This window comes from Balaenoptera borealis (assembly GCF_965194805.1).
Source record: "Balaenoptera borealis genome assembly, chromosome: 3".
NCBI classification, from domain to species: Eukaryota; Metazoa; Chordata; class Mammalia; order Artiodactyla; family Balaenopteridae; genus Balaenoptera; species Balaenoptera borealis.
This window is the reverse complement of record NC_138866.1, coordinates 40,767,609-40,788,900: the sequence shown is the minus strand read 5'-3', so window position 1 is coordinate 40,788,900 and position 21,292 is coordinate 40,767,609. Positions and strand designations below refer to the sequence as shown.

The 21,292-nt window shown below is 36.7% G+C and overlaps 1 protein-coding gene and 1 long non-coding RNA gene across 10 annotated transcripts in view; one reads left to right on the top strand and one right to left on the bottom strand.

Annotated features, from left to right (window-relative positions):
• LOC309626210 overlaps positions 1–2,750 on the bottom strand; it is an 88,380-nt gene extending 85,630 nt beyond the window's left edge. For both annotated transcript variants that reach the window (XR_014243028.1, XR_014243029.1), the window contains exon 1: positions 2,610–2,750. This is a non-coding gene — a long non-coding RNA (uncharacterized lncRNA). The remainder of the gene's footprint in view (positions 1–2,609) is intronic.
• Positions 2,751–2,878: 128 nt separating this feature from the next.
• PCNX4 (pecanex 4) overlaps positions 2,879–21,292 on the top strand; it is a 44,690-nt gene continuing 26,276 nt past the window's right edge. Inside the window, exons 1-7 of one of the 8 annotated variants that reach the window (XM_082386465.1) lie at positions 2,879–3,154; positions 3,627–3,747; positions 12,900–13,644; positions 19,241–19,420; positions 19,504–20,018; positions 20,267–20,367; positions 20,493–20,615. In XM_082386465.1, coding sequence (XP_082242591.1) covers positions 12,956–13,644; positions 19,241–19,420; positions 19,504–20,018; positions 20,267–20,367; positions 20,493–20,615 — 1,608 coding nt within the window. In that variant the 5' untranslated portion in view covers positions 2,879–3,154; positions 3,627–3,747; positions 12,900–12,955. The other 7 variants (XM_082386463.1, XM_082386464.1, XM_082386461.1 and 4 more) reach the window with 7 other exon arrangements.

Here is a 21,292-nt window from a genome sequence, read left to right as displayed (position 1 = left end):
ACTTTTCCATTCAACAGCAATAGTATCATGAGTCTGGAGACATTATGAGAGGGTATATAAGCTTTCTTCTACCTTTAGGCAAATTACACCTAACTCTCCCCCACCGCCACATTCTTATTTAATTACAACTTCAAACAGAAATTTTATCAGGCAAACTGTTTACTGCATTTCCTTATACATTCATTCTATAGGAAAGTGAAAATAATGTTCACACAATTCTAAACAAACGGTACACTTATAAACAAAGAAGTTAGCAGGCAAATGCCAGGTAAAGGACACCTATCTGAGGTTACTAACTTCAGTTCTAGATTTAGAAATTAATGTTACTAATAATAAGACATCTTATTCTTGGTAAGGCTGTCAACAGAAGAGGTTAATTGATGTTCCAAACTTAATACAGGACACTGGGGATAAAGACTATGAAATCTGCAGAGTCAACTCTTATTTATATACGCCAAAATAAAGGGGAATCATTGTTATTAATTCAGATCTGCATGTAACTTAATTTTAGTAAAGAGTGAAATTATAAATATGCCTGGGGATATTTACAGAGTTTGGTTACGCTTAAAATTTGATCTTTCAGTGAAGTTATATTCATAGACTTTTACAAAATGTAACATAACTTTAAAAAATGAAACTTCAGCATTTTAAATACTGCAATTTAGTGATTTTCAGGCTACTAATAATTCTGTGTTCCCTTTTTAAATGACTATGTAAAGTAAGTTCCAGTGGTGATAACTTTCTAAAATAATATTAATTGAAACACCTCTAGAATTAAAAATCTAATCTATGAAGTTACTGATGTGAAATAATTAAATTTAAAAGCTACACAATAAAATTCAAAATTCTTCATCAAAATCAATACCTGAGAAACTCTATCCTTTCACCCTACAGGAATTACTGGAAGATTTTCAGAACTGTAATTTAAAATATATTGTCTTTTATAACAAAGCTTAAAACCAATTAATGGCAAACCTACGATTATATTATACATTATTTGTTCTACTTATGAATGTTTGTGTGGTATGAGATTTTTTCTATAATAAAGGAAGTTTCAGTATGAAACTTTGCAATTAACAAGTGGTCACTCCCTGTCTTTATATCCTCATAACCCAATGTCACCCAACTCACGTGCCTGTGAATATGCTGGAACATACTAAAATTTCTACCCATCACATGCCCATTCACTTGGTCTTTGTATACATTTACATGCATATCACGATCTGTGATATAAAAGCAATGAGATGAATTTCAACAAGCCATGTAAAAAATCAATCATTTTATAGTCCCTTTCGTCTTCTCTCCTGATGCTTTTCTTTGCAGCCACTAATATCCAAATCTTGGCATTCTCTTCCAATCTTGTGATTTCAACTTTTTTAAAAATGTAGAATACAGGGCGGGTACAGGGAGGGTAACTTTCACATGGGAGCTCCCTGGTTTCAGGGAGACTGAGAGGAGGTTCAATGGACCCTCTTGCATCCTCCATTCCTTAAGTAACTTTAATTCAAAATAATCAATATGCCACTGAGAAATATTTTGGGGTGGCCTGCCCAGGCCCCAGTAGTTCTAACTCAGGCTTCCAGACCCCAGAGCTTCGACTCTTAATCACTCTATACTGACTTCCTAGCGGTAGCTGATGCGTCAAAGATGCTTAATGTGGTACCGCGAACCATGATGACTGAGGTTCCCCAAAAGACTGTAAAACATTAGGGATGGACCAAATGCACACTTCCTCTTCACACCAAACTAGGAAAGGTCCTATCTGCAAATTGTATCCTCGAAAGCAAGTATATACGTACCTCATTGTCATGGATGGTGCCCAGGGTTTTCTTCCATATGCTTTCAACAAACTACATTTTTCCTCTGGATAGATTTATATCTTCTTTTTTTATAAGCCTTGGCTTTCTTTTAATTAATACCAAAAGGTTTTCCCCATTATGGCCTGAAAACCTAAGTGCTTAAGACCTAAGCCGTCATTTTCAGTAAAGCCACAAAAGAAACAAAAAAGGGGGCATTCATAGTTTTTAGATAGGGAGATCCAAACAAGACGGTCCTCAAGCCAATCAGAAGTCTCGTGTATGCAGAACTGCTAGGTTATCAATCACGTGGGAAAACTCGGGTACCTTGATACCGACAAATTGGCTTCAACGTTCTGGTACACACACCTCTAAATCGTTAGAGGCCAATTTAAAGATCTCAGGGGCCGCCTCCTGGGCTCCCAACTGGCAACTTGGAAGATGTCCAGAACTTGGGGAAGCAATGAAACTTGGTGGAAAATGGAGGCAGTGGGTGATGGGCATGTGTTTAATTTTTAAACTAGCAAAACTGGGGACTTCGCGGGCACCCTGTAAAGATTCCCGGCCCTGAAATTAATACCACTAATAATACTCTGCCAGTTTTTTTGTTTTGTTTTGTTTGTGATGGAACACGGTAACTTTGCCTTGTTTTATTAATAAACAGATACCTTAGTGGCATGTTTCACTTATGGGTATTTTGGTTCCTAGTATTTAAAATACAGTCACAAATCCAATCATGGGGGGGAAAAATGCAATAAAGGGGCGACAGCGAACACGTATATGTATGAAGTATCACTTAAAAGCATTTATTACCGTCGGTGTGTTGGGTGGTGACGGCCAAAGTGCGGCTGTGGTTAATGTACGTCGCAGGACCCTGAGCGGTAGGAGTCTCACTACGTCCCGGACTCGTCAGTCAGATCACTGGGCACCTCACGCTCTAAAAATGGCGGCCGCGTCTCTAGCCACCAGAGAGCACGACCTCAGGGGAACGTCACGTCACCAGGGCAACGACGCTCTTGCGTAAGGGCGCGACGCGGGTGAAAGTTCAGCGCTGACGCTGTGAACTCCGGTGCCGCGTCTGAGCCCAAGGCGAGGCCGGAACCCAAGCGACTCCCAAGGTTTCCGGCCAGGCGAGCGTTGGCCCAGGCCTGGGAGCGAACGAAGAGCGCCTCTCCCTGCGCTCGGCCTCGCCTGGCGGGCCGGAGGCTGGACGCCCAGACGCGACCTCAGGCTGAGGGGCGGGGCGAGCCGAGCGCCCGGCCCTCCCCAGAGCACGCGAGCTCCGTTCCGCGCCGGGTGGCGCCCGCTGGAGTTGACGTTAGCCATGGAAACGGGGAGCGGGTCGCGACGCCACCGCGGTAAGCTGGTTGCCCCGGCCACCACAGCTCTTCTGCCTCCGCGTTCGGACCGCAGGCAGCCTCCCGGCGGGAGCGCCCTATATGGGTTTACCTGCAAAAACGCAGTCCCCGGGATGCCTTCGCATCGCCTCTTCCTTCAGGTGACTCGAGGTACGTTAGATCCCCGACACCCACCTGGGAACTTCTTGGTAGCCTTAATTTCCAAGCCGGTGCAGAGTGATTATTGCACTTTTTAAGACGTGAGATGAACTCAGTCGCTAGAGGCATCAATCTGGTGTGATTTTAATTTTCTTTCGTAAGGCTGCGTTAGCCCGTAGAGTTTTAGCATTTTATTTCTAAGAGACACTTGCGAAATGGAAAATGGCCCTTTCAGTCTTAGTTTAGGGATGGCTTTGTTATCCCAATAAAGTTTATACACTATGCCCCTTACTACTGTGTTCATTCTCTCTCTGTCTCCCCTTTTGCCCCATAGTGGTCAAATCATGGACCCCTGAACAGGAACAACTCTTTCCCCACTGATCTGTATCCTTTCTCCGCAGCCCGCTGTTTATCAAGGACCAACATTTACTTCAATGAAGTCTACTCCATCAGAAGTGACTTACCAGGCCTCTGAATTGATTTTCTCTCTTATTTAGCTGTATAGTATTAGGTGGATTTTTCCTTTGTTAGCTCATTCCTGCATTTAGGGCAAAGACCATCCTTTATATTATTGGGTGTCTACTACCACCTATGCCAAATTTCCAAACCGTTATCATAGCATCCAAAGCCAGTTCAGATGTTGCCATTTTAGTAATTTAACTGTTTGGGTACCTGACCATTACTTTAAAATTTCCTACTTAAAGAGACGCCTGCTAGTTATTAACTGCCACAGAAAATACCACGTTGGGGATCTTTTCTGTTTCGTTTTCTTTTGTAAGAACTTTATTGAGATAAAAATTCACATTCCATACAATTCAATTTTAAAACATTTTCATCACTCCCAAAAGAAGCACTGTACCCTTTAGCAGTCACTCTCCCTGCCCCCAGTCCTCACTGTATCCACCAGCCCAGGCATACCCTAATCTGTTTTCAGTCTTTATAGATTTGCTGGTCCTGGACATTTCACATAAATGGAATTATACAATATGTGGCCTTTTGTGATTGGCTTCTTTCACTTAGCATTCTGTTTTCAGGGTTCATTCATGTTGTATCATGCATCAGTACTTCGTTGTCATTTATAGTCTATTACTATTCTATTGTATGGATATATTACATTTTATTTCATCTGTTGATGGCCGTTTATGTTGCTTCCATTGTTTGGCTGTTAATAATATTTCTGCTATGAATGTTTATGTACAAATTTTTGTGTAGACTTATGTTTTCATTTCTCTTGGGTAAATACCTAGGAATGAAATTGTTAGGTCATATGGTAACTCTATGTTTAGCCTTTTGAGGAACTGCCAGACTGTTTCCAAAGCAACTGCACTATTTTACATTATCACTTGAGGGTTTTGATTTCTCCATAACCTCGGCAGTACTTGTTATTGTCCGTCTTTCTGATGGCCAGTCAAGTGGATTTGAACGGATATGTCACTGTGGTTTTGGTTTGCATTTCCCCAATGAGTAATGTTGTTGAGCATCATTTTGTGTGCTTATACTAGCCATTGGTATATTACCTTTGGAGAAATTCAGATCCTTTGCCCATTTTTAAATTATTTGTTTTTTCATTATTAAGTTGTAAGAGATTTTTCTATATTCTAGATATGAGTCCCTTAACATATACATTTTTTGCAATAATTTTCTCCCATTCTGTGAGTTGTTTTCTCTTTCTTCATGGTGAGAACCTTTTCTTTTAGACAGTTTCCCCCCTTGTGTTTGTTTATGTCTTATCAAGCAGTCCTACCTGCCATGGCCATGCTGACTTAGCTAACAAAAACTTCCTATTTTGACATTTGTAGATTTCTCTTAGGCCCACCTTCCTCTGAAGACCCTTTTTCCAAATTTGTCCTTCTATTTCTTAATTCACAAAATAAACTTCCCTTTCATATGTCAATAGCTTGGTGTGATTGAAAAACTCTGTCTTCCTCCAACTGACATTATGTGTTGGTTCAGTCACTTAATATCACTGGTTCTCAATTTTACTTTCTGTAAAATATATTGATTTATTTCTGGTAATTCATGTGAGTGGTAGACTTCATTCGCCTGATACTTGATTTTGAAGGAAGAGCTTATTAATCCATTTGAATTTATAATGGCTAAGATGTGTGAGGTGTGAGAAGGGTAGATTGGGATAGGAGCAGAAGTATTACTGGCAGTGCTGCACATTTATGATGCTCTGATGTGACCTTTGGCTATTGCCTACCATCTTAGTTTTCTGTAAGTAATGGAATGCTATCAGTTCATGTTCTTGTGGTGTACATTTGGGAAGTGTGAATCATAGAACCAACAACTCATCGTTCCACCTGGGAAGCATTGCCAGTACATAATCTGCAGTAAATAGATCCTTTGAGTTATCTAATCACCCCTCCCATCCAGTCAGAGTTTTCCCTACATTCCAATTCCTGTGAATTTACAGAAAACTCTTAAATTGAAAGACCCTTCAAAATCTGGAATTTGAAAAATTACCATTTTGTATAGCCAAAGAGATGTTAACGTCCTTGTTCTTTTTAGGCGCTTGGGTAGATTTTCCTTTTACTGGTAAGGGAGGAGTGTGCTTACTACATAATCGATAAACTAAAACACGAAATGTATTTTTCATCTTTAAGCACCAAATGTCTTTCAAAAGACTCTTCAAGAATCTAGCTGTTCATCCATGGCATAGCATTTGGTTCAGATCCCATAGAGTATTTTCATAATTACAGGGATAACTATCTTTGCATCTGTAGATTCCTATTAGTACCCTCAACAGTTAGTACTTGGCTATCTAAAAAGTACACATATGTGTTCTGGTGATGACAGATGATTTCTATCCAGAGTAACTGAGAATTAAGTTGTTTCATATCTTGCCAGATTTAGTAAAATTTGACAAGTATATTAAAACATAATAAGTTTCCTGAAAGTACAACACAACTATAGTTGAAGTACAGTGCAGAAGTGCTCAGTAAATATGTGTGGATTCAATATCCTCTCACACCTGTTAGGATAGCTGTTATAAAAAACAAAAGATAACAAGTGTTGGGGAGGATGTGGAGAAATTGGAAGCTTCTCACTGTTGGTGGGAATACAAAATGGCACATCACACAGAAGTAGCACAGTGCTACTGAAAACAGTATGGGGAATCCTCAAAAAATTAAAAATAGAACTGCCATGTGATCCAGCAATTCTGCTTCTGGGTATTTATCCAAAAGAATTGAAAGCAGGATCTTTCAACATATTTGCACTTTCATGTTTACTGAAACATTATTCATAATAGCCAAAAAGTGGAAGCAAACCAAGTGTCCATCAGCTGATGAATGGATAAAGAAAATGTAGTATATACATAAAATGGAATATTAGTAAGCCTAAAAAGGAAAGAAATCCTGCCATATGTGACAACATGGATGAGCCTTGAACACATGGTAAATGAAATAAGACAATCATAGAAGGACAAATACTGCATGATTCCACTTACATGAGGTATCTAAAATCATCCAAGTCCTAGAAACAGGGAGTAGAATGATGTGCCAGGCGCTTGGGGGAGGAATAAATGGAGAGTTGCTGTTTAACAAGTTTTAATTATACAAGATAAATAAGTTCTAGAGATCTACTGTACAGCATTGTGTTGCTAGTTAACAATACTGTATTGTACATTTGAAAATTTAAGAGGATAGATCATATGTTAAGTGTCCTTGCCATAAAAAAAAAAAAACTAACGTAATAGAACAGAAAATAAATGTGTGGATTCAATGAATGAAATCAACCAACAATAAAAACAATGTGCTAGATTAAAAAAAAAAAAAAAAGTAACCTTTGCTAACCAAAATCAGGCAATTGCTAAAACTTCTATTTCTAGGAATTCTTTTTGCCAAATTTAGAGAACTATAAATTCAGTGTAATCCCCCAAAACTGCCACTTTTTGTTATCTCTTTCTTTGTTTTAAGGGATTTTCAGGCTGATATTTTGCATGATTACTGAGTTAAAGTTTTGGTAACTAAGTACTCCTTTCTAGGTCATTGCTAGATTGATCTCTGTTTCCTACCCTTTTGGATAATGGGTAAGAAATGTGGCTCAAATTCCAAAAAAAGTAACATTTCTGTGGCTATTTTGTTGGCCTGCTTTCAGAGTAGCATATGAAGAAAGCATATGGCCTAAATGATTGTTGTGATGCCACCTTTATCCCTTAACTTCTCTTTTCACAGCTTTAAAATTTCTTTCCCTAAGCCTTGAGCCATTTTTCATTTTAACATGTTGGAGGTAGCAGCCATATAAATGCATCAATCTGTCTTTAACAGTCTTTCAGAGCATATGCCAAATTCTCATTCAGGGAGTTAGTTTTAATTATTCTGATTTTATTTTTTCATGCTACTAATCCAGATTAGAACTTAGAAGATCTCTCTATAGACATGTAACTGTCATTTCATACAAAGAAAATATTTTTGAAGTATTCCAGGATCTGTAATTAAAGTTTAAGTCAAACAGTACCAATTTATCATAATTTTTGCCTAAATGAATTTACAGTATCTGTCATGTAATCCTCTTTTATCCTTAAAATACTAGAAAAAACAACCTGATGTACTTGCTACCTATCAAATTTCCATAATTTTTTTTCTTGTGTACCTTTGTTCATGACATTCCTCCTTAACTGGTATATCTTTTTAACTCTACTTCACCTAGCTAAATCTTTAAGGTTGTGATTGAAGCCCAGGCCAATATTTCTGAAAGCAGTTTCCATAAAACACTGCACACATTATCTGTTATTAGATATCAAGGGAAAAATGGGTTCCAAGGACAAATAAGTTTGGAAAACTCAAATGACATATTTTAAGCAGATTTGCAGTGGTATTTTTTTTAACCTGAAGATGTCTCAGAGTCTTTAGTCTGCTGATATCCATTGTGACTCTTCAAGATTACAGTCTGGTATATAGTTTCTCAAACTTCTTTGACCACAGACACCTTTTCAAAAAACATTCTGTAGGGCAAACAATCCTGTATCCTTCAGCCTTTCTTTTTATATTCCATTAAAATAAATCGCCATCCCAGTGTCCTCCCCCATTCTCCTAAGGCTTCTTGAGGGAACTTATACCCTTCATACTTTTTTGTCTGCCCTCACTTTATTATCGCTCCTGCCTTATTTTGCCTCTTGTGTCTGCCGTTCTTCCTGTTTTTCTCTCCCAATAAGAACTAGCTGCTCCTTCCTGGTAATGAAGGAGATTAAAGTGTAGCATAAGACAGGAGCAAATTAAAATTGGACTTCTGACATGTTAAAATCCTCTAGCCATTTCCTTCTCCATGGGAGAAACCCAGCCATGTTTCTCCCTCAGGCCCATCCTGCTCCAGTATTACTGGGATACTATACTGCTCTAGGCAAAATCTTCTCTGAGCCAATAGTACTATCATTAGACGCCATTATTTAGTCCATAAGAAAAATAAATGAAGATACTTTCCAAACATTTAAAAACTGGGAATAAAGAGTTTATGGGTTTACTGTTTTGAATGGGGCAGGATATGCTGGAAGAAGTTTTCAAAAACAGTAAATAACATCCAACTTCCCTTTTAACAACACTATTTAATGTTCTCCAACTTTAATCATCTTACCTAAGCTATGCCAGTAATGTACTAAATACATGCCTTTCTGTGCCAAGGTACAGTATTTTACTAAATATTATGGAGAATCAGAAGTATCTCAAGATTTGGCCCTTACCCACAAATAACTTAATAGTAGAGAAAAGAAAAACATTTGAAAAGATAACATGTAAAGAGATGAACAATACAAGAACTGCCCTCCGTTGATACATGTTACAAGATGAGTACTATGAACAAGCAATGTTTTTGACACACAGATAAGAGAGAGGCATAGTTTGGTCTAAGTGCTCTGCAAAATTTTCAGAAAGGATTAGACTGAATCTTGAAAGTTGACTAAGATTAGTAATTATGGAAGGAAGAAGAAGACATCCTGGGCAAAGGAAACGGTATGAGCATAGGCACCCAGAAGGCCACAGGATGTGTTTGCAGGGCATGGGTTGAGAGTTCTAGAGGATATTTGATACTTTAAAGAAGTGTCAAAATGTTATATGTAAAATACACACAAACACAGCCTAATGAGTATGACTTCTGAAATTTTTTACACTTATACACACCGAATAACCATGTATACAGACAAGTGTGTGTACTTCTTTTTTCTAATACAAATGGGATCATCAGTGTGTTTATTGTACTTTGCAATATATTGTGGGCATCTTTCCATGTTTCCAAATCAACAGTAGATCGTGAGAGTATTCCACTGTTTGGAATATAATCACAGAGTATTCCATCAAATGGGTAAGAACATTTAAACTAAATTTACAAAAGACTCAGAAGTACTAAAAGGTTAATGAATATGGGTAGTAATGTGCAGCTAGATAATCTAGTTTATAAGATATCTTCAATTTCTGTCTTCCTTCCCCAGCGAGCCATCTCACTTTGTTCCTCACTTGCCTCAGTGGAGAAGGAGTGGCCAGCTTTTACCTAACTCCCTGGGAAAATTTCAGGTACATCTAGATTCTTCAAAATGCTCAGGCCAGCCATCCAAGCTCGATTTCCTGTCTGATAGCATCATCCATAGATAATTGAAATCAGAATCTTTACCCACACCCATAGGAGCATATCCTCACTTACCTATGGCTTGTACTGAACAAGCATATCAGTACAGTACACTGACGTCACTGACATCGGTACAGGAGATATGCTCATTCAGAGGGGAGGGAGGCAATCTTTTCATTTTCTGAGATTAAACCATCAACCATTAAGGTTCCATTTGGCCCTGCGGTTCTGTTATTTTGTGAGTACTTGCAGGGCTGTCTGTCATGTGAGTAAAAGCTATGACTTTCTATATAGAGCTAAGGCCAGTAGCTGGAAGATATAAGGTGATAAGTGTTTAAAGTATAAAGAATTTCCCAAAAGTATAGCAAGAGGTGCTCTAAGGTAGTAATTCTTAGTGATGACCAAAAAGCCTTTTGTGATACCCAAAAGCTCCCACCATGGCTGATGTTGTTGGGTAGAAGTGACTTGCAGAAAGACTCTTTTAAACTGACAGGAAGAAAGGTTACTTTAAGATGGCTTTAAATTCTTTGTGTGTGGTAAAATACGCAGAGCGTAAAATTTACCATCTTGACCATTTCTAAGTGCACAGTTCAGTGATACTCAGTGCATTCACATTGTTGTACAAGCATCATCACTGTCTCTCCCTGTGATTCTTTTCATCTTGTAAAACTCTATACCATTTAAACAGTAACTATCCATTCTCCTCTCCCCTCAGCCCATGGCAACCACTATTCTGCTCTCTGTCTGTGATTTTGACTACTCTAAGTACCTTGTAGATTTATATAGTATTTGTCTTATTGTGACTGGCTTATTTCACTACGCATAATGTCCTAAAGTTTCACCCATGATATAGCAAATTGCAGGATTTCCTTCCTTTTTAAGGGTGAATAATATTCCATTGTATGTATATACTAAATTTTGCTTATTTATTCATCCTTTGATGAACACTTGGTTTGCTTCCACCATTTAATTATTGTGAATAATGCTGCTGTAAACGTGAGTATACAAATCATTTCTTTGAGACCCTGCTTTCAATTCTTTGTAGTATATATCAAGAAGTGGAATTCTTAGATCATATGGTAATTCAATTTTTAATGTTTTGAGGAACTACCATACTGTTTTCCATAGCAACTGTACCGTTTTACCTTCCTACCAACAGTGCACAGGGTTCCAATTTTTCCACATCCTTGGCAACACTTATTTTCTGGGGTTTTTTTTTTTTTTTTGATAGTAGCTATCCTAATGAACATGAAGTGATATCTCATTATACTTTGATTTGCATTTCCCTAATGATTAGTGATGTTGAGCATCTTTTCATGTACTTATTGCCATTTGTATATCTTCTTTAGAGAAATGTCTATTCAAGTTCTTTGCCAGTTTTTGAATTAGATTGTTTGTGTTTCTGTTGTTGAGTTTTAGGAGGTCTTTATATATCCTGGATATTCATAACTTATTTTTTTCTCCCATTCTGTTAATTGTCTTTTCACTCTGTTGATAGTGTCTTTTGATGCACGTGATTTAATTTTTGTGAAGTCCATTTTGTCTATTTTTTTCTTTTGTTACCTGTACCTTTGGTGTCATACCCAAGAAGTCATTGCCAAATCCAATGTCAGAAGCTTTGTCCTATGTTTTCTTTTAAGAGTGTTGTTGTTTTAGGTCTTATACTTTAAAGCTCTTGATCCATTTTGAGTTACCTTTTGTATATGGTGTTAGGTAAGGAGCTAACTTCATCCTTTTGCATGTGGGCACCCAGTTTTCCCAGCACCATTTTTTGCAGACTGTTCTTTCCTCATTGAATGGTCTTGGCACCCTTGTCAAATATTTGACTGTATATGTGGGTTTATTTCTGGACTCTTTATTCTATTCTATTGGTCTATATGTCTGTCTTTATAAAGATGGCTTTAAACTTAATTTTTCATTTCTAACTTAGTATATGACCCCTGAGGTAATGCTTCACTAGCTGATCTTGTTAACAGGCAACTGTTTTTCAGAAACAGGAAAAGGGAAAGTTGAAGAGAACAGAATCCATCTTATTTGATCCTTAGTTTTTTATGGCCCTTAAATGAAAATAATCTAGACTAAAGCATATATGGGTCCTATTATTACTTCATGTTTTGCTAGTTCTGGTAGATTTTTTGGAAACTGACAAGAGAAAGAGAGACTAAAAATTGAGTCATGAAATGGTTTGCATGTGGTAACATAGTAATAATATGCTTAATAATAGGCATGTAATCTGACTCTTGGAGTCTTTTGGTTTCCAGTTCATTGTCCTTCCTACTGCATGTTGAGCTGCCAGTGGCTTTTTATTGAAATGCTACTATTTTAGCAGGGTTTGACTTTTTAAAATATCAGAAAAGCCTAAGTTTACTATAATTGTTAAGTGATGTGACTAACACTTAGTATTTCTATTTTCCACTTCTATTTCCATTTCAATTCAAAGGAATTATAGAGAATATCCTTATTTTATAGAGCAGGGGTTGGCAGACTATGGCCCACAGGCTAATCTGGCCCATAGCCTGTTTGTGTAAATACTGTAAAGTTATATTAGAAGACAGCCACTAATATCCACTTATCTATGGCTGCTTTTCTGCAACAACAGCTGGGTTGAGTCATTGTAAGAGAAAAATATTTACTATTTGACCCTTTATAGAAAAATTTTGCTCACCCTTGTAATAGAAAAGTTAAGAAACAAACAACAGAAGCACTCAGGGGAATGATTGGTTAAACCACTAGCAGATTTGAGTTGAGAGTATTGGCTTTTTGAACTTTCCTTTGACCTCAAAATCTGAAAATGTGGGCTACTTAAGAAATTCCAAGTTTATCTAAGTTGCAGATAAATTAATAGTGAATATGACTTTTTTCCAAATAAAAAAAAAGTACTTAGCAACTATTTGTTTTGTGCCAAGTATGTGTCAGGCAATGGGAAGGAGCTAAAGAAGTGAAGTTACAAATCCTGCACTAAGGAACTAACTAATGGAAATATGGGATTTTTCTCCCTCATGTTTTAAGTATGATATTTTCAAATAGTGATTTTTTTTCTTTTTCTTAGAGACCGCTGTGTTACAGAAAAGGATGTGACTTTCAGAATAATCCTGAGTGAGAAGGATGAGTCCAGATGTGCCTCTGCTGAATGATTACAAACAGGACTTCTTTCTGAAGCGTTTTCCACAGACTGTTCTTGGAGGCCCTCGACTCAAGTTAGGCTATTGTGCCCCTCCTTACATATATGTTAATCAGATTATCCTTTTTTTGATGCCATGGGTTTTGGGTGGAATAGGAACACTTTTGTACCAGTTAGGCATCCTGGAAGACTACTATACAGCAGCACTTTCAGGTGGACTAATGCTTTTCACTGCATTTGTCATCCAATTCACAAGTTTATATGCCAGAAGCAGATCGGTGACAGTGGAAAGAATGCTGACCACAGATATCTTAGCAGAGGAAGATGAGCATGAATTTACAAGTTGTGCTGGTGCTGAGACCATCAAATTTCTAATTCCTGGCAAAAAACATACAGCCAATATCGTTTTTCATTCTGTTCTTGCTGGCTTAGTGTGTGGTCTTGGAACATGGTATTTGCTCCCGAATAGAATAACCCTGCTGTATGGCAGTGCAGGAGGCACTGTTTTACTATTTATCTTTGGATGGATGACATTGTGTATAGGAGAATATTCATTAATTGTAAACACAGCTACAGAGACTGCAACTTTCCAAACCCAAGATACTTATGAAATCACTCCTCTTATGAGACCTCTTTATATTTTTTTCTTTGTTTCTATAGATCTTGCACACAGGTAATAAGCTATCAAATACTTTATAACTTTATTTTTAAGCATACATAGTAAGAGCACTCTTCTTAGTATTAAAAGAAAAGAATCTATGAATTAAAAGTCACCAAACCATTGGGTGATAGGTTGTTTTGATGAATAATCTCATAGGACTAATCTTTGTTAAACATTCATACTAAAGCAGTAATTAAATCTTGTTGAAGAGTAAAAAGAAAACCCTTTATAAGATAAGATAAATAAGCAAAATTTCAATCCTGTGTTTTACTTTAAATAAGGAGCTATGAATCTGTAAGATAGCCTGGGTGAAACCTGTGAAATGAGATGGAACTTTCCTGTGAAGGGAAAATAGAGAATTTAAAATTTATACACATAAATGTTAATGCACAGATTGAGTGGATTTAAGATGAATAGAATAACTTATTTAATTTTGTTATAGTAATTATATGGAATATTGATTTTTTTTAAATCAATTTGCTATGGAAGAAAAATAGAAAATAACAATTTTGTTTTAGGAATTCCTTTTTTTACAATTTATTTATTTATTTATTTATATTTATTTATTTTTGGGTGTGTTGGGTCTTCGTTTCTGTGCGAGGGCTTTCGCTAGTTGTGGCAAGCGGGGGCCACTCTTCATCGCGGTGCGTGGGCCTCTCACTGTCACGGCCTCTCTTGTTGCGGAGCACAAGCTCCAGACGCGCAGGCTCAGTAGTTGTGGCTCACGGGCCTAGTTGCTCCGCGGCATGTGGGATCTTCCCAGACCAGGGCTCGAACCCATGTCCCCTGCATTGGCAGGCAGATTCTCAACCACTGCGCCACCAGGGAAGCCCTGAAAATAACAATTTTAAACAAAATTATTTGATGACTTCTTTTGCTTGCCTTTTCTAAATCTGACATTTCTTTCTCTGTTCCTATAGATTGCAGCTTTCTCTATCACAGGTAGAAATGTACAGGCACCACTTTATGGACTGAGTGTTTCTACCACCCCCATTCATATATTAAATCCCTAACCCCCAATGTGGTGATATTTGGAGATGGGGTCTTTGGGAGCTAATTAGGATAATGAGGGTGGGGCCCTGGTATGATGGGATTAGTACCCTTATAGGAAGACACACTAAAGAGCCTGATTTCTCCCTTCAACATATGAAGATGAAATGAGAAGGCAGCTGTCTTGAAGCCAGAAAGAGAGTTTTCACCATACCCTGATCATGGTGGCACTCTAATCTCAGACTTCCAGACTCCAGGTCTGTGAGAAATAAATTTCTGTTGTTTAAGTCACCCGACTATGGTATTTTATTATGAGCTGGCTAAGATTTTGATACCAAGAAGATGGGGTGCTCCCATAACAAATACCTAAAAGTGTAGAAGCGGCTTTGGCACTGGGTAATGGGTAGAGGCTGGAAGAGTTTTGAAGTGTGTGCTAGAAATGTGGACATTAAAGGTAATTCTGGTGAAGTCTCAAGACAGCAATGAGAGCATGTTATTGGAAACTGGAGGAGAGGGCGATCCTAGTTATAAAGTGGCAAAGAACTTAGCTGAATCATTTTCTAATATTTTATGCAAGGTAGAACTTGAGAGTGATAAATTTAGATATATAGCCGAGGAGATTTCTAAGCAAAGTGTTGAATGAACAGCTTGATTTCTCCTGACTGCTTATAGTAAAATATAAAAGGAGAGAGATGAATTGAAGAAGCAATTGCTAAACAAAATGGAACTGGAACTTGAAGGTTTGGGAAATTTTCAGTCTATCCATATTGCAAAAAATGAGAAAGCATGTTCTGAAGGGAACACCAGGGGTGTGACTGGACTGTCGCTCAGTGAAGAGTTTCTGGGATTATAAGAGCAGAAACACTTCCAGTTTGAACTAAAGATGTAATGGATGAAGGCTATTAAAGTTATTAAATTTGACAGGACAGGGATATTAGAGCTATTTGATGGTGAACATGGCGCTTTTCTTAAGCACCAAATGATCCCAAAAGTGATTCAGAGATTATCAGGTTTCAACAAGCTAGAAAGCCTCTTTTGGAAGCCTTGGGGCTGGTACTACCCTGCAGAGCTCTTGGGGTGGGACCCTCACCTAGAACTTTTTGGGTGACGTTGCTGCCCTGGGGGCCTGGAGGGCAGAGTATGAAACCAAAGAGGATTATTCTACAACCTTAAAATCTAATGGAATTTGCCTTGCCAGATGTTGGACTTTTTTGGGGACCTATCACCCCTTCTTTCCTGTTTCTCCCTTTTGGAATGGGAATGTCCATCCTTTACCCGTCCCACTACTGTGTTTTGGAAGCATATAACATTTCTGGTTTCACAGGTTCACAGCTGGAGAGGATTTTGCCTGAGGATGGACTTTAGAGTTGATGCTGGAATGAGTTGAGAATTTTGTGGCTATTGGGAAGGAATGAATGTATTTTGCATGTAAGAAGAACATGAATTTGGGAGATCAGGGTGGAATGTTACGGACTGAATGTGTGTGTCTCTTCAAAATTCTTCTGTTGAAGCCCTAACCCCCAATGTAGTGATATTTTGAGAGGGTCTTTGGGAGGTAATTAGGTCATCAGGGTGGCCCTAGTTCCTGATGGAATTGGTGCCCTTAGAAGAGACACCAGAGAGTTCCATCTCTCTCCCTTTCTCCACTATGTAAGGATACAGTGAGAAGTTGGCTCTCTGCAAGCCAGGAAGAGAGTTCTCATCAGAACCCAATCGTAATGGCACTCTGATCTCAGATTGTGAGAAATAAATTTCTATTGTTTGAGCCACCTAGTCTATGGTACTTTGTTACGGTAGCCCAAAAAAGACAAGGCATTTAAAAATATATAGCCAGTTTGTGTACTGAAACTGACTGATTCTTAGATATCTGCAATTCCTTAACTCTTAACCTCTTCTAATTGTGCTACATTTATGGACCAAAGAACACTATAATACCCTTGTAGTTCTTCACCTAATCAAATATTGTAAGAGGAGAATTAATTTATGGAAATTCTATTGTAATTGATTTCTTAGTACCACTACCATTTACTAACTATAAAATATATTACAATTAAAAACTTGATTTTGAAAAATTAGCAATAAAATTGAATTTAAATGTATATGTATACATTTGACCCCTTTTGAAAGATTTATTTATAAGATTCTTATTTTCAGAATATAAATTATTGAGTTACTATCTCACTGTGCCATTTCTGATATAGGAAATTACCTGCTATAAAACATCTTTGCATTTAAATGATGCCCTAGGTTCTTTTAATCTTTTTAAAAATCTCAGACAGTTAATTTATAATTTGGTTACCTTGACTCATTACTCATTTTTCATTTCTCGATAAAAGAGCATAAAATTTTTTGTTTTTACTATGTTCAAGTTGGATTTAATATACAGTTGTAATGTTTACAGTTTAATAATTATAAAAAGATTTTTTCAACTATAACTAAAAGACAGAGGCAGTCCTCGAATCTATTTTTAAAGAAAATATGAAGTTTATATAGAAAAATTGCCTCCCATTTCAATTTTAGAAAAATTTTATCTTCTTATTAACAAAATAATAATCAAGATGTTCTTTATGCAGTAGTAGGTGTGATACTGCATATAAATACTGTATGAAATGTGTACTCTATTCGAATTTGGAGAGTTGTCAGATATGTCAAGTTGTATCTTAATATTCTTTCAGAGAATGTGAAAGTTGAAGAGACAAGCCCTACAGTGTAGTGATCTTTTCTCTTCCTGCATTCTTTAGTCTACCTAGTACAGTTGTATATTAATAATTTTAAATGACTTTTTCTATGCATTTTTATCAAAGACAAGTGTGAAACCTTCAGTGCTTAGTTCATAGACTCTCAGGAACTGTTTGAATGAATGATGCATGTTTATATCATCTTAGCCACTACATATTAGGAACATCTTTTTCTGGGCATGTGGATCTTATCTTAGTGAGTGTACAGAATTTGAAATATTTTTATGGTTGTTAGAAAAACAGTTTTTTCTTGCGGGCTTAGATTTTTTTGCTCTAGAGAACTACTGTTACGTTATCAGAAATTTTAGGATTTAAACATTTTTCTGTTATAAAAGAACCACAGTAATCATCTATTTGATCATCCTGAGTCATACACACAGGAAAGTAATCACAATGTTTGATTATTTCAATTATGTATTCTTATATTGTGCTATCCTTGTGTATAAACACTTTTCTGTACTATTGCTTGTTTACTTTAAGAACAAAAAGAGATTGGGGGGTAAAATAGAACTTGGGTAACATATATCCTAAGTAGACATTATTTTTACACAAATTATCCTTTCCTTGAATATGTTAGCAAGAGAAGTGTTGTCTTTAAAAAAACAAAAACAAAAACTGTACAAATCTACATGTTTTCCTTGACCTTCCTATGGCTTATTGTGTGTGGTTTGATTTTCTTTTTTGTTACTGGAGTGTTTTCTTCTCAGAATGAAATGAATTTTTATTTTAAAACTACACTACAGAAAGTATTATCCTCTAATTTAGAATCACATTGTTAACCTTGTGTTCGTTAATTCTCTCTGCTTATAAAAATTTGAAGGACATACATTATGAAGCAGAGTGCATTAGCTGGCATCGTCCTGATATCTGTGTAAGGAAGCACATTATACCATTATTATAATCATAGTTGCTATGCATTTGCTTCTCGGCTATTAACATACACTTAAGTGGATAAATATTAGTTGCCTTTCTCCTTGACTTTGATTCCTAGCAGCTCAGATATTCAAGTACAATTCTTATGCTATAAGTTTTGAGATTTAGTTTTCTCTTTTGAAAGTTGTGTTTGGAACTCTGTAAGTACTACAGCGTTGTTGGTTTCCAGGCAAGGTGTTTGGCTAACCTTATTCCAAAAACTTAGTAACATATTGATAATGTTTATTCCTCTGTGCTTTAAAGTTTTTGTTAAATTATTTGAAACAATTTGATAATGTTACGTTTAACTGGTAAGTGCTGTACCAAAAACCAGTTTCTCCACTTAAGATAGAAGCCTTCACTAATTTATGAGACTGTGTTGTACAAGTTTGTGTTCTCAAATCCATACCACTGTTTATACAAAATAGAAACAATATTATATGTTTGTTAAATTCCCAGGCTAACCCACAGAGACATGTTCATAACCTAATGTTGCTGACCTCTGATTTTAAATATACTGACTTCAAATTCCAGGACCTGGGAGCAAGACAGTACAGGAGAGAGTAGGAAAAAGAGAAGAGCTTACTCTCTTTGCTAGCTACTAAGATATGAACAGCAGGAAGGCTTTGGCTTTCCCAGGGTTGCTTGCAATTTTAAATTTAAAATTTTTAAACTCTATAGAATCATTGGTGGAATTGCAGCCAATGTAGTTTAAAGATTTAAGGGAGAAATATTTTCGCCCTGTACTACACTTGTATACAGTTGAGTACTTGCTGGTATAGGGGAAGGACAGTGGTCACAATTTATGTTTTTGATCTTTTGCAATTTGGGATTAGGACCTTCCTGTAAATATTCTTTTGTTTCAGGGCAGAGGTGGGGTGTAGAGGGAGGTGTATGTGTTTTGTTTTTCCTTTAAAGGTCTTCTATTTATTGTTTTGTATGATTTAAATATTTTCTTTTTATCGTAGGTTTATGGTAAATATACCAGTTCTAGAACAAATGAATCAGATTTTGCACATCTTGTTTATATTTTTACCCTTTCTGTGGGCACTCGGGACCCTACCCCCACCTGATGCACTTTTCTTATGGGCAATGGAGCAGGTTTTAGAGTTTGGCCTTGGAGGCTCATCTATGTCAACCCACCTACGGTAACTATTTTAAATATTAAAATGATATGTAATTTATTCTCAACATTTTTTCTTTTCAAGCAGATCTTTTTTTCCCTCTGCAGGTTGTTAATAATGTTCATCATTTCTACTGGAACAGCTGTAACATCATATTTCATTCCCAGCACTGTTGGTGTGGTTCTTTTCATGACTGGACTTGGATTCTTACTGAGTCTTAACCTAAGTGAGATGGTTTTTGGCTTCAAACACAGTGTGACCGGACACAGAGTTGGAACCAAATCTAAGGCTTTACCCAACAGTTCAGAAAAACAGTTTACTTGGAAGGAATACCTTTTCTACAGCATTGTATTAGTCTTGGCTCTCTTAGAAACTGGTTTGTTGCATCACTTTGCTGGTTTCTCACAGATTTCCAAAAACAGTCCCCAGGCTATTGTTGGCTATATTTTGATGATATTATTTATAATACTATGGATACTTAAAGAAATTCAAAGTGTCTATATCTTTGGAATTTTCCGGAACCCTATCTATCCAAAGCATGCGCAGACTGTGACTTTATTCCTAGAGAAGCAAACAAAGCTCATGAAGATTGGTGTTGTCAGACGGATTTTGATAAATCTAGGTAGGAAGACAAATATTAATAAACTTGTATTTTATCTAGGAAGTGTATAAAAATATTATGGAATTCCTGTATTTGTATAATGTTATACTGCATACAAGTGTTTATTCTTTTATGTTTTGGTTTATTTATTGGTTTTTTTAACTCATTGCTTAAATGTGCTCATAAAAATACTCATAGGCCAAAATAAAATATGGTAGAAGGGGTTATTTTGCCTTCATTAAATTTGTCTCTTTTTTTGTTTGCCTTAGTGTCACCTTTTGCTATGATAGCATTTCTTTCATTGGACAGTTCCTTACAAGGACTCCACTCTGTGTCTGTCTCCATTGGATTCACAAGAGCTTTTAGAATGGTAATGCTAATATGCACTTAATAGTATTTTCTTATTCCCAAATTTAATTATGATTTTGTTTACTCTAACAGTTTACTTAGATTATCAAATTCTGCCTAATAAATTGGTACATTTGTGTACTGCAGGTATGGCAGAATACAGAAAATGCTTTATTGGAGACAGTCATTGTATCAGCAGTGCACTTGTTGATCTCCAATACAGACATATGGTGGAACCGAAACCTGGATACAGGAATCAGACTCTTACTGGTAAATATATTTTTAACAGCTTTAATGAGATGTATTTCATATACCATACAATCATTCACTTAAAGTGTAAAGTTCTGCGGTGTATATTCAGAACTTTGCAACCATCACCACAATCTAATTTTAGAATATTTTCAACATCCCAAAAAGAAACCTCATACACATTAATAGTCATTTCCGTTCTGCTCTCCATCTCATCTACTCCCTACTCCAGCCCCAGCAACCATTAATCTACTTTCTGTCTCTAAGGATTTGCCAATTCTGGACATTTCACACGAATATGATTATACAATATGTTGTCTTTTGCATCTGGCTTCTTTCTCTTACATGTTTTCAAGATTCATCCATGTTGTAGCATGTATCAGTATTTTATTCTTTTTTATTGCTGAAAAATATTCCATTGTATGGATATATCACATTTAGTTGATTCATTCATTAAATGATAGATATTTAGGTTGTCGCCACTTTTTGACTATTATGAATAATGCTGCTGTGAACATTCAAGCACAAGTTTTTATATGGACATGTGAGTTCATTTCTGTCAGGTATGTTTACCTAGGACTGGAATTTCAGTTGTGCACAAACTTTATGTCTTAACACTTCAAGGTATTGCCAAACATTTTTCCAAAGTGATTGCACCATTTTACATTCTCACCAGCAGTGTATGAGGATTCTAATTT